The sequence below is a fragment of the Lepidochelys kempii genome, chromosome 2 (genome assembly GCF_965140265.1).
Source record: "Lepidochelys kempii isolate rLepKem1 chromosome 2, rLepKem1.hap2, whole genome shotgun sequence".
NCBI classification, from domain to species: Eukaryota; Metazoa; Chordata; order Testudines; family Cheloniidae; genus Lepidochelys; species Lepidochelys kempii.
Window position 1 is genome coordinate 45,373,945 of NC_133257.1, and position 14,059 is coordinate 45,388,003.

General features: G+C 36.0%; 2 protein-coding genes across 10 annotated transcripts in view; one reads left to right on the plus strand and one right to left on the minus strand.

Moving 5' to 3' along the window:
- Positions 1 to 14,059, minus strand: part of SLC26A7 (solute carrier family 26 member 7) — a 795,003-nt gene that overhangs the window by 289,052 nt on the left and 491,892 nt on the right. The gene's annotated exons all lie outside the window — the stretch shown is intronic.
- The window catches only part of RUNX1T1 (RUNX1 partner transcriptional co-repressor 1), a 148,079-nt gene that overhangs the window by 8,755 nt on the left and 125,265 nt on the right, over positions 1 to 14,059 (plus strand). For 6 of the 9 annotated variants that reach the window (XR_012157132.1, XM_073330589.1, XM_073330593.1 and 3 more), the window contains exons 2-3: positions 7,083 to 7,172; positions 12,736 to 12,908. The exons of 1 other annotated variant lie outside the window; for it this stretch is intronic. Coding sequence is in view for 7 of the 8 variants with exons in the window: in XM_073330589.1 (XP_073186690.1) it covers positions 12,821 to 12,908 (88 nt within the window). In the remaining variant the exon portion in view is untranslated. The remainder of the gene's footprint in view (positions 1 to 7,082; positions 7,173 to 12,735; positions 12,909 to 14,059) is intronic. 2 more of the 9 variants (XM_073330591.1, XM_073330590.1) reach the window with 1 other exon arrangement.

A 14,059-nucleotide genomic window follows, 5' to 3' on the forward strand; every position in this document is an offset into this window, starting at 1 on the left:
ACAGGTTTCAGAGTAGCAGCCCTGTTAGTCTGTATTCACAAAAAGAAAAGGAGTACTTGTGGCACCTTAGAGACTAACCAATTTATTTGAGCATAAGCTTTCGTGAGCTAAGTGCACAGTGATTTTTTTTTGGGGGGGGGGGACGCGTCCACTCCACCAAAACAACAAATAACATCCCAAGGAGGGGGGTTGGGGGTGTTAAATCAGACATATGAGATTTTTGTTTGTACTTCAAGTGTGGCTTTCTTGGGAGGAAGAGGGATAGATAATTGTTACCATCTGCATTTTTAATAGGAAACACTAATTTTGTAATATTTTTTCAACCGTCCAAATTGTTTTATTGGAGACTTCTCAACTTGGAGCGTGCTAAATATGAATGCCATTCCTCTTAGAGAAATTTCATATATTTAGAAGTTTGATAGTTTTGGTTTACTTAAGAGAATTCTCCATCAGTTTAAAATTACCTGATGTAGGCATGAATGCAACTTTCTCTTTCTCTCTGTGTGGTCTTTTTAAAATCTCCTTAGAAGGAGTTATTTTTGAAACAAAAATCAACAATTGGTCATTGAAAATGTATATAAAAGTTTAAAATCTTTCTGTTGCTGCATCACATTGTGAAATGTTTGCATAGATAGGTAGATATGATCCAGTAACTAAAAGCCTAATTAAAATTTGTTTAAAGCCAGGGGAGCATGTATCCTTGTTGACAGCAGCAGATCGATAGGGTAAGACAATAGCGTCCCATTATTTTACTTCCATTGACTGAACGTATTGACATTTCAGGTTTGCAATTGCCTCAGTGAGCATGATGAAACACTGAAATTCACAAACCAACCGGCTAGAGTGGCACATATATTACTGTATGTCATCTCTGCCGTCAGGTTACCTTATCACTGAAGCAGAATGGTAATGGATGGTAGCAGAGTACTTCAGAAGGGTTAGGGCTCTATCAGTTAAAAAACTGACACATAGCAGGTCTAAGAAGGATCTTTAATTACACGAAGAATTATGCAAAAGGGAAGAAGGTCCTTGCTACCCGCTGCTACACTTCAGAGTTTACCAGATCAGAAGCAGAAAGGATAACAACATATTTTATGTTTCATATTTTATATGCAAGTCCAGATATTTCAAACTTTTGCATCAAGCACACAAGTATATTTGAACTGAATGGCTGATTGGGTAATTTACCATATTTGTCTATGATGACATCTGTTTACCACAGCCTTGGTAGCTCCAAAGCACCTGCCAGACCTACACCTGATATGTAGATTGTGTAAGAAAACAAAAGACAACTTTAAAATGAGTTCAGTTTGTGTCTCTCTCCCCCTCCCCATTATTGCCTTAGGGTAAAGCAGAGGGGGTTATATATAGAAAGACTATTATGGTATTATGTATTTCTTCTTTTTCACCCATTATAAATAATATTGTATGTGCATATTTATATGTATGCATACATCAGTACATGTATATAGAGCTGTCTAAGTATTTGTAATGACCACAAAATATATGCTATTCCTTATTGTTTCAAAATCTTTTAGATATTCTGCCAAATCTGCCTGAAGAATGAAATCTATCAGTGTCAGGGAGACATTGAGACAGAAATTAATTTAAAGCCAACAGAGAGCTAATATGAAAGAGCCACTAGTGATTTAACTCATTTTAAAAAGTAAATTTAATGAAAATATAAAATGTATTCTGAGTGTGCCATCAACACAACAATTGTTGTTATTGAGTGGCCTGCAGATGCCCTTAAAGATGGTAAGGAAAAAAACTAGTCCTTTATACCATTTTCATGAAAATGTTAGGTTTCTGATTGATCAGCAGGTGCTGTTGAGATGAAAGCCATGTGTAAATTTTTAGAAGGCCAAAAGTGTCAATTCAGAAAAGGAAAGTGATAAGAGAAAATGCAATCAGTTTTCCTGTTTTCAATTTGTGCTGGATTTGAAGAGCTGTTTTGTTAAACTGCTACATCTGCTCCAATATGAATATTGAACTACTTTCACTAAAAATAACACCCTATAATTTGGAAGCCATTGCAGTCTTTTGTTAATGCAAGTGGGTTATTTAAAAAAAAAATCTATTCTCCTGCCTAATGTGCATTTTTGTTTATTGGAAATTTTACCATGTGCAGATAAAGTGGTATTATGCAATTAGGACTTTATCTTGTTGGACTATAAAAATGGTATTGGTAGCCAAATAGCAGTACAGTGTTAAAAAGATTTAATTTGGGGAATAAATTTTATTAAAAACAAACAAACAAAAAATACCTTATAAGACATAATTATTAATTGTTTGTCCGTTCCAAAAATATAGCTTTTACTTATTGTCAAGATGCCTTATGTAAAGTTAAGATATTCCAGAGACCAGAGAGCATTCTTTGGCTTATTTCACTCTTCTTATACCTGCAAATCTAAGTTTAAGCTAATCAAGGATGTTTTAGTTAATGGGGCTTTCAGTGCAACTTTTTCCATGCTTAAATAAAATGATTAAATTATGCTCGAGTGCTTATATAGAAAAATGTTTGCTTCTGTAGTGCTGCTAATCAAGTGAGTTTTAAGAACATGGAAAGCACCTCACTGGTGGTGTTGGGGTTTTTTTTTGGTGGGGGGAGAGGCAGGAAAGGGTGAGCATTTTACCAGATATGTTTCTAGGGGAAAGTATTCCCTTTTTTGAGCTAATAAAGTGGTGAGGAGATTGTTTGTTTGTTTTTTGTTTTAATTATGAGTCTTAATAAAGAAGTGGTAATTCATTTTGGTACCTACAAAACCTCTCTTTTGTACTACACTTATTTGGGTATATGTACACATACTATATGCAGATATATACAGTACTAAATGAGAGATTTTCATTTGCTTCTTTATTTCATAGTAAGCACGACACAACAAATTATCTTCCACAGAGAAGGATACATGCCTCCTCATGCTTTTAATCTTAAAATGGGTTTTAGTTGCTGAATTCCAATCTCTTAGCCAGGAGCTCAGTTCCTGGGCATCATGGATACGTGGGAGGAAGGGTCTTGTTTTTGCTCCAGTTTGGTTTTACAGTGATATTTGACTGTGAGATTGAAGTGAATCACCAGGGTCACAAAGTGACCTTCAAAAATCTGCAAAAATTAAAACCCAGTGCTGCCCTAGGTTCTGGTCCCTTATTTTATGGTCCCTTATTTTATGGTTAAAACTGCGTTGTTTTATAGGTAAACATACCAAATACCACACGAACAAATACAGTTAAAGAAATAAATATGATTCAGAAGACTCTGATCCTATGTCAGATGCAAAAATATAATAGTTGCTTGAGAACACTCACAGTTAAACAAAAAGCCAGATTAAAGAAAATGAGATAGACTGACAAGAGTTTGTGTGAGTCTGAGTGAACGTCTGCTGCATGTTTTCTCTATAACTTGTACTCATGTGAGTGTGGGTGCACAGGTACACACACTCACTTATGTTGACTGAAAGAAATTGATATTTATTTATTTATAGATTCCTACAAATATAAAAAGGGGCACTTACCAAAAGCTCTAGGTACTGCTGACACACAGTACAAAAACAAAAATTAAAGAGCCATTTACACCTTCTACCTGACACAAACAAACATTCTGCTAAATACAAAACTCGCTTCCCTTCCCCTACCTGCAACAGATCTAATCCTCATCAAACTCCATCTTCTGTTGGATTTATATACATAGGACAAAGAAGTTGAGAATGGTAGCTCATGAAGACAAAAGGTCTGCTGGCTTTACTGCCTTGTGATCTGATACTGTCAGAGTTCATAAGCTAATTAAGGCGTGGCTTGGTTAGTATGTAGATGGAAGACCAAGAAACAGTGAAATGGCAGTGCTGACTGGGTTGATGAACCTTCCCCTCTGGAGACATTACGAAACTAATGCCACAGAACAGTATGCTTCTGGAAGTGCTGTCTTTCAGAAAAGATTTAAAACCAAGGTGCTCACTGCCTCTAGACATAAAATTACATTGTACTTTTCACACCAGTAGGGGGGTGTTAACACCATTAGATGAATTGGCTAGGATATCAATGTTTCCACAACAATTTCAACACAATGTTTTCCTTCACTTTCTGCCCTAAAATGTAGTGTAGTGTTGCTGTTCACTGTTAAACAGTTGCCACATTTCACTCCACCAATGGTAGGTGAAATAGTCCTTTTATGTTGTGCATATTTCAGTTTCTGTAAGGCAGTTTGTGATACTTCAGGATAAAAAGAAAAGGAGTACTTGTGGCACCTTAGAGACTAATTCATAGATATGCAAGATATTATATGCTCTTTTCAAGAATGTTAATGAAATTCACTAACTGTCTCTTTTTATAATTGTCCAAGTGGTGTATGATATTTATTTTACTGATTTATTAAAATTATAGTTTTCTGTTTCCATTTCTCTATCTTCTGCCTTGAAAATTCATCATCATTAAAGGGTATGCTGAGATACAAGGCCCCTACAAATAGAAAAATACAGTAGTGTTGTAACAGCAATATTACTGCAGCCTTCCAGTACACTCTTCACATCATGAGGTGTTTCACATTTCTTCTTTTATGTCAAGAAGGCGGCTGATCTAACAGCACTTCTTTAGTTAGGTAAGACTGTGGCTCGTAAGATAAAATGAACCACCACAAAGAAAACATGGTAGTGATAATAGCTACTTTTGTTAATTAAGCTGCTATTATTTATCTAGAAAAAGATATGATTCCACCTAGTGGAGGGGAATTAATACACAAACAGTGGCATGTAACATTTTCTACTTCCAGTGACAAAATAAAAAATATGTGTTCATTTATGAAAGAGCCATTCTGAGCCAGAGAGTAGAAACCAGAAATTTTGACCATGACCTAGAGAGGTGGCTGCATGAGCAAAACGTGTTGTACAAGACCCATAGTTAGTTCAGTAGCTGCAGAAGGCTCTAATATGTCTGCCTAGCCGGGTGTTGATATGCAAATTGCATAAGGACTAGTCATTACCACCAAGCAGGTTCCCTTTGTGATTCATTTTATTTGAAGAGCTATAGACTACATTTCTTGCCTGACTGATGATGACCACACAGTCGCCTCCCTAGGTGGTGGTTCAAATGTCATGTTTCGATTCGCTAGGTCAAAAGACTTTCCACAATGGATTCTCTGCCTGAATACTCTGTTTTCTGTGTATCGTTCCCTCATTTGCCTGGGAGCAGCGGGATCAGACTGCTGTTTCAACGTTTCATCATGACAAGCTGGAATATTGAGTAAACTTGTCTGTAGCTTCTAGTAACTCCAAGGCTTACAGTGTTGTGTTGTTGAGAATCAAAGTGGTTAAGGCTTTGCCACCATATTTTTCCTCCCCACTGGCTCAGTCATATCAGTAGGATAAAATAAAATAAAATAAAATTTAAAACCATGGGACATGTTTATACCCAGTTTGAGTGGCTAAGATATTGTCATAAAAATTCTCTTATTAAATGTTAGAATAAGGTTTTTGAACACTTAGACTGGACAACTTCACGAAGAGAGGTGCCATAGGCCAGTTTGAGCATTGCCAGCGAGATAGAGGGCAACTGTTGCCAGAAAATGAGATAATTAGAATGCTTCAAAAGAGACGGAATGATACTATGGCAAAGGATATTTGGGAAAAGTGCTCCAACAGAGATTAAGGGAGAGCAGTTGCAATGACATCCAGGTGGAGTTTGCTGCCAAAGAGATTAAGGCATACGGGTGCCAGAAACCTGAGAGTGCTGCCAACAAGTTTATGGATAATGGCACCTGGGGGGTATGCTATCAAAGAATAGTGGTGCCAGGATGTTTTTTTTTTTTTTAATGATGGCATTGTTAAAAGTATTTAAGAGGAACGTTGTAGAAAGGGGTTTAATTAGCAAAATCACAGACTCTTACGAAACATTGAGCCAGGGCTGTTTCAAGACCATGCTATTCATTATTTGAAAAGACCATCAGCAAACCATTTAATATTGGAAACTCGTTCTGAACCCAATGTCAAAGCAAAGTGAAGGTGAGCAAAGATAACATCCTATCAGTGACTACACACAGTAGCTTTATTTTTGAATTTTATACATGCTTTATGTGCACAATAATGAGCAAACCGCTGGAAAGAAACAAAGTTGAAACAGAATATATTGGTGCCAAAGTTACAATGTTTATCACTTTGGAGTTGTAATCGTTTTCTCCTATCAAAATGTGTTCTTCCAGAAAATGCCTAAATGCTCTTGCTTTGTTTTGGAGGTCGTCTCCATTGTCTCCTTCCTCCCACCTCAGCCCTGTGCTCTTATCAATATCCTGCTGGATTCATTTTGAGACTGGATCCAGATTTGTCCCCAGATGAGAAACATATCTGTACCATGAATTCTCATCTTTCTTAGGTTAGGTGGTGATAAGTCATTAGCTCAGGTCTTAATGGAAAATAAACAATCCATCCCTACTGAATTGTGCATGCTGCACTGCATGTGATACTGAGGAATTATATATGGGTGACAGAGAATGTATGGTCATATAGTAATGTGTGCTGATACATTTTGGATGACTCCCAGTGACTTCAGTGGGGCCAGGGTTTCAACCATTACATTAAAGTCCACTTGTGAGGTAACTCCCTTCTCTTCATGTGTCAGTATAATAATGCCTGCATCTGTAATTTTCACTCCATGCATCTGAAGAAGTGGGTTTTTTACTCCGAAAAGCTTATGTCCAAATAAATCTGTTAGTCTTTAAGGTGCCACCGAACTCCTTGTTTTTGTGGATACAGACTAACAGGGCTACCCCTGATAAAAGTACTTTTGAGTAAGACATGGTCTAACAGATTGCAGAATAGTGTTTGTACAGCTACAGTAAACACAACTATAATAGGTTTTAGAGAGAATCAATTAATATCTATTACAATCTTTGAGACTTAAGGGCCCAATCCCATTCCCATGGATGTCCCTGGGAGGCTTTGCTATTGAGTTCAAAGGGTCAAGATCAGGCCTTAAAATTCCATCTGTCCTGGAGAGTGGATTCCCTTGAATAACTAAGAGATCCCAGTGAAAGAAAGGAAGAAAGGCAAAGCAAGGCGCTTCCATCATACAGGACAGGTGGAATTTTTTTGTTCCAGGACTGTAAGAACATCTTGAAGGAAAGGAAGGAACATTTCTTCATTTCTTGTGCTTTAAACATTTCCTGGAGCCATGATCCTTATTATATGGTAAGTGTAGTTTACAGTATGTAAATATATTTTATACGTCTGATATTCAAGTTTCACTATTTTCATTGCAACTGCAATATTAGTGTCCTTAGATCCTAAAGTGGGGTTCAGTGCTGTGCTGTCCGCCTTTGGAGAATTTGTAAAGGTCTTGATATTTCAAAATGGACATGTCTGCCTGAAGCTATCTGCTCTTGATAAAGCTTTTGTTAGCTATTTCTTCAGTTTTTAACAGTGAAGAGTAGCAGGAATTGTGTGTATACGAGCTCAAATATATGACTGAAAATGTCAGAAGCTGTCATAATGTCATATACATAAAGGCCCATTGCAATATAGCATGATTCTGAACCACCAGTATATTGTGTTATATATTTTTTCTTTTATAAAGTGTCCACTCTCATTGAAAGTGATGCGATTTGAATTATGAAGATCACATTAGTTATTTCTGCCATATGAAATCCATGTGCAATCCCAGGGCCCTTACTCAGGAGAGCAGTCCCATTGTTTTCAATGAGACTGTTTATCTGAAAAAGGTCAGATTCAGGATTAAGCAGCTGGTGAACCATGTTGGTCTCTGAATAATGCCTATAAGACACCACACTGAATTGCTAGTAAGTAATGAACACCTTATAGTAACAAGTTTACCTAAAAATAATATCTCTAGGCAGAAAACTTGCACAATAAAATAATTTCCCGTCTTTATTAAGAAACTCATTACAACTAATTTCTACCAAGAAAATCACGTTCACCATTAAAGGTACCTTCATCAAAAGGGAAAGACATGTCCGAGTACTATAGAAGAACTGATTTTTTTTTTTTTTTTTTAAAGAAGACTTAAGCTTTCTTCTTTTTTGCGTATGATGAGATCAGCTGACAACAGCAGCAACCAAATCATGTTTGCAGCTGGGCAATTACTGTAAACCCTAAGATCTGTGACTATCAACCAGGAACACAGATGCCTTCAAAGTTCTGTTTTTCTTCCATGTGGAAGTCATTGGCATGGAACAGATGCCTTCATTTTGGAGAAACCAGCCTCTGGATATAATTGGTTCTCTCTTCTCTTGTTCTCTAGGGACAGTCTCTCGCAGATGAAATTAGATGAGGAAAAAAGACACAGACCGACACACACACACACAAATTACACAAAACAAGAGCTTTCATGGTGTTCTCTCCGTGTTTTATTACATGGAGCTGTTTTACAGCTGGGAGGCTGTATTTTCCTATTTAAATATATCCTGCATCCTTTACTGTATAAATTGTGCAAATTAAAATATATATCTGGTCAAAGTCTGAGAGGGACTGTTGATAATTTAAGCATAATTGTTCTGAAGTAAGTCAAGTATACCACGTTCAAATATATATCGTTTTTGCTTTGGAAGTAGAATGCTGCACATTGTCAGGAAAAAAGGTTTTGATTAGCATTTCCTCCAAAACAAAATGTCAAATAGGCAAGATTTTTTTTTAAGTGCACCTTTTACCTGAAGAATACATAAAATCTATAGAAAGTACAGTATTCTAATAAAAAAAGCCAGTTATCTGAGCATAGAAAACAGCTTATTTTAAGCTTCACATAGGGGGTATGAACATTACAAGAAGTATCTTTGAAGAACTTGAGTGGAAATGTTTTGTGGGGCACCTTAGGTTAAACCATGGTAGAATCCGTGAGTCCAGTGACAGAATACCTTAAGTGTCTGTCCTCCCCTTGATGTACATATCTAACCTAGGCTAAGGCTAATGGGAGTTAGCACTAAGACAAAGATGCTAGAACTCATTGACCTTTTACTTCTTTTTTTATTTTCTTGAAGCCATTTCTAAAATATTTTAAAACTTGCAATTCATTCTTATATTGATCTTTAGTTTGCAGTCCAATGTAATGACCAATTTTAATTACTATCTAGGAAAATGAAATTAACCTGCACCAGATGACAAACTATATATAGGATTGACATTCCATGATATAGCTCACGAGTGCTAAACCTTTGTAACACTAGGTTGTACTGGCAACATGTTAAGAGCCTGAGGGATGAACCTAATTTAAAATATATTTACATATTTTTGAATGAAAAGTGCACAAAATTATAGTATTTGCATCTTCTTTGATAGTTGAACAGAAATTGCTTTTTGAGTTCACTAGCAATAAAACCCAACAGGTTGGCAGCTTTATCCTCATCCAGCAGTTACAGGATAGGATATCATCTGAGTCTTAGGCCACATAATGGACACGATGTAAATTAACAACTTTAGCAGTATATATGCAGATCGTGCCAAATGCAGAGTGTCTTTGAACTCCCATGGACTCCACTGAGGTCAGTGAGAGTTGGGGGTGCTCAGCACCTCACCATTATATCATGCTTTCCTATAGTTAGAATAAAGGCCACGTGCTTCAAGCGGAAACTTAAGTTTTAATCTGATGACACCACAGCTTTTTTTTGCAACTGTTTACTTGTTATAAAGAGGAAAGGAGATTAATCAGAATAGGGAGTTCAGCTATGATTTTAAAACCCAAGCTGATTTTAAAAAAGGGTTTTATTGCTGCACTGCTGAAGAACTACAAATTATGCTCAAGGAAAAATTTAACCAAATGGTGATATAATCCTCTGGCGAAGTGTGCTTAGGTGATGAAGGGATTTCTGGCAATAACTGAGAAATACAGTAATGGGTAACTGCATTTGATTTCTTTTGAGGTTGATTCTGATATGTGTAGTCTTTACATCCTATTAAATTTTTGAAAGATAAACTGATACAAAAATGATTTGCCAGGGCCAATGACTCTTCCTCTTAAAACTTTGGCTCAGCTTGTATATTGAGGGGAGAAGGGAGTAAGATAAAAGCATTGTGAATATGAGGTTAACCAAATTCATATAGAAGGCTCTCTCAAGTTATTGCATTCCTTAGAAAATAAATACATTTCGCATATGGTTAACACTGATCAAAAAAGTATTCTGTATGCCAGTGATTACATTCCCATCTGTGATTAAGGTTTTCTGTCTGCATCTGGTTTTCACATTATATTTCTGTAACAAGAATCCTTTATATGGCAGAGTTCACTCTCTGTATTTTGTATTAGCTGCAGCTTGAACTACTGCACGGATCGCAGATTTACACATGTGGTTTTCATTACTTCATACCATTGAGAAAAAGTAATATTTGTTTGGGAATGTATGTTTTCCACAATTTCCATGGTAATACAACATGTTGAGCCTTTTTAATAACAGTCTTGTAGGACTACAAATTGTTTGAGCCATTCTGCTTTGAGTGGAATTTAGCTTTCAGAACACTTTGCATGTACATTCTAGCAACAAGAGTTTATAAATCAGGAAGCAAAAAGTAACAACATATATAACCATACCATAGATTTATCAGAATACTATTATCACTTTGGAAAGTATAGCACATACAAAGGGTGTGCAAGGGGATGGAACAGAGAACTAGTTGGAAGATAAAACATTTTTAAAAGATAGGATGAGAGGATATGATTTTTAAAAGGAAGAAACTCAAAATATATTGTTTTATGCAGCAAGAATTTTTAAAAAAAATTCCCCCCCCCACTTGATGAAAAGGAATACACTATATTCAGTAGATTCAAATAAAATGATATATGTTGCCTAATGAACATATTTGAACATGTTTATTGGGGCAAGATTAGTAGAAAGATGGTAAAAGATTAATTGTAATATTGTTAAATACAAAATATGAGATTAATGCTTCAAGTCTGCCATAAATCCAAATTTAGGTAATGGATGCAGAAATACCTTCCTAAACAGTTGTAGTCTGCCTGTGTAATTACAAAAGTCTCTCTGTAATGTGTGTATGATCTTCCATACTATATTTACTGAAATACTTAGACACTAGCACTATAACTTGGATTACAGATAACACTTCAAGCTGTTATCTTGGAGTTCTATTAGGCAATAATATTATTCAGAGTAAGTTTTTATATATATCTCTTACTACAGGCCAGATTTTTCTATCCTTATGCTGAGTAGAACCTTGTATCTTGAACAATCTCAGTGAAATCAATAGGACTTCTTGCTCAGTAAAATACTCCTCAGTATGAGCAAGAGTGTCAGAATCAGGCCCTAAGTGTTCATTTAAAAAAACCTCACATATAATATTGGATACACTCATGGAAATGTGAGGTGTTTTATATTAAGGATCATTTTAAAAAAGCATACAATTAATGTTAGAGGACAGATAAAAAGGGAACTTTTATTGCCTCTTAGGTAAATATGGTAACGAGTGCAGAGTTTGGTAAATAGCAATAAATATCTTTATGTAGAAGTAATTACTACATTCAAACTGAATACCCTAGCCATACTTCAATGGTTATTTTCAAAATGCCAATGTCAAAATGCTACATCTAAAGCTTAACAGTTGACAAAATTTGGGTCCAGTACTGCTAGGGTGACTAGACAGCAAGTGTGAAAAATCGGGACAGGGGTTGGGTGGTAATAGAAGCCTATATAAGAAAAGACCCAAAAATCGGGACTGTCCCTATAAAATCAGGACATCTGGTCACCTTAAGTCATGCTGTCCTGACATTTCATTGTAATTTTAATTGAAATCAACAGAAGTTTGGCTGGAGGACTGAGACCAAAATTGAGTGTAAACTCAAGAAAGTACTTTAAGTAGTAAACTTTTTCATTCTGTAAGTCTTAACTTTAAAATGTAAGGATTTTAAAAAAAATATATAAGTGGTTATGATTTCCAGTGTAAATATGAATTTGATCATTGGAAAATGGGCCCAGGCCAGAAGAAATGCTGGGCCAGATTTTCAGTTACTTTCATGTAGGTGTGCCCAGAGCTGTATGCATGCCTAATTTATGTCCTTAGATACCTGATCTGTAGATGCAAATTGAAGCATGCATGTAATTGTGCGTGCCTAATTCTGAAAATCTTTCTGTTGTACCATAATTAGAAAGGCCTGTAAAACATAGCACTGTCTTGGAAAAGCTGACAATCTTAACTATAGCAATGCTAGATCTTCCTGTTATAATATCGTTGAATATTAATGATGAAGTATTTTAGTAGCCCAGTTTTGAGGCAATTAGGGTGGTTTTTCAGAGGTGGGAGGAGCATGACTTTTGATCTCCCATTATTTGGAATTTGTTTACTCATAAGAAGAGACAACAGTGTTGTGTGTAATGTAAAGGTCATAACGCATAGCACATTAGTTTAAAGGTGATTCTGTAGTGCATCTATTGGACCAGGTAAAGTATATATTATTATTTTATATGAAATATAATAGAAACACCTTTTTGAGAAATGAGTTAGGGATGAGATGTTGACATGTAGACTGTATTCGTCCTTTGTTTGATTACTATCTATGGCACGGACTGTTGTAAAGTGTTAACTTATAAAACAGCTTTTCTACAAATAATTAATAAAATTTAAAAGTACTTCCTTATTTATCTGAGAAAATGTGGGTAATGATTGCTTTAGAATGACAGCATTTATTTCTGTTCCTTTTAAAAAAAAGTCCTGCTGTTATGCAAATAACGGGGTGTGGTGCTTCAAACTGGCTGTGATATGTGCTTCTTTTTTTTTCATTTGTTGTTGTCAATAGAAAAGATTGATCTCTGGGCTGGTGAACATAATATCTGTCCCAGTCAGAAAAGGAGAGAGGAAATTAGCAGAGCGATTGGTGGAGAATGATATCTGTCAAAAGAAACACTTGGAGAGCACTGAGTTTAGTGATAGGTGACTGCCGGAAAAAAGGGAACTTTGAATTTTGTCAAGGTAAGGAAAAGATAAATATTTGATTTTTATAATTTACATACCTATTTTTAATTACCGTACCTTCCCTTGTAAACTGTAATTAAAAAAAGAAATTTCCCCTTACAGCCCCATATGAGCCTCCAAAAAGCCTTAATCAGATTTCATGTTTCATATTTGTGACTTTGTTTTAATATCATCAGATAAGAATCCAGGACAAATGGAAAAATAAGTCAGCATTGCACTTTCCTAAGGCCCTGTCCATTCTACAAATTCAGACACCTCTGGAAAACAGTTATACAATATGGGTATCCCCTAATGCGGTTACCAACATGGCTTTAGCCAGGTTGTGAAGCATGGTTAAGGTCCCATCAACATTATGAATTGGAACAATGTTTGAAAACCGGGGAAGTGGCAACTGTAACCAGGTTTGCGGACATGGATGTATTTATGGTGTAGACAGAGTATTAGGCAAATACATCACAGAGGGAATCCGTGATAGATTTGAATAAAAAGATATTGAGTCTGGATAGTTTTCTGTTTCTGTCATGGAGTGCTTCTTGGTGTACTTAAAAAATCTGATATGTGTAAAACAAAACTTGGAGTTAAAGTGTGAAAGCTATATCACAATTCCAGTGTTTATTGTAAGTAAGAAATGGTATTTTCTGAAACAGTTGTCTAGAGAGCAGAATAACAAAATATTTATTAAATGGAATTTAAATAATTCTGGGTAAACAGGTAAGCTTTTCAGAATGGGAACCTTTCTTTGTTCAAGGAGATGGTGTAAAAGTATAGTATACAACAAGCATAGGCCTAAATCCTACAGTCCATAGGGTCAATGCTCATTGGTTTCAAGTCTTAGACGCTTTAGTTTTAAATGCAGCTAAATCCTATTATGTCACTTTGCATCTCCGCTCTCCTCTACCCCATTACCACAGCTGTAATCCTTTGTGAAATTCATCCCCGTTCAGAGGGCCAACAGAAGACCATCATCACCACTTTAAACCCTAGATAGTATGGAGAGTTGGTGTGGGCTTTGTGCACTGGGGTAAATGCACCCTTTAAAATAATTTAAAAAACAGAATTGGGATTCTAAACTAAATTCTAATTCCTAGGTCAGTCCTAAGCAAGCAAGCTGCTTCTCTGTACTCCTGATTCCCTTAGCTGGCTTTGGA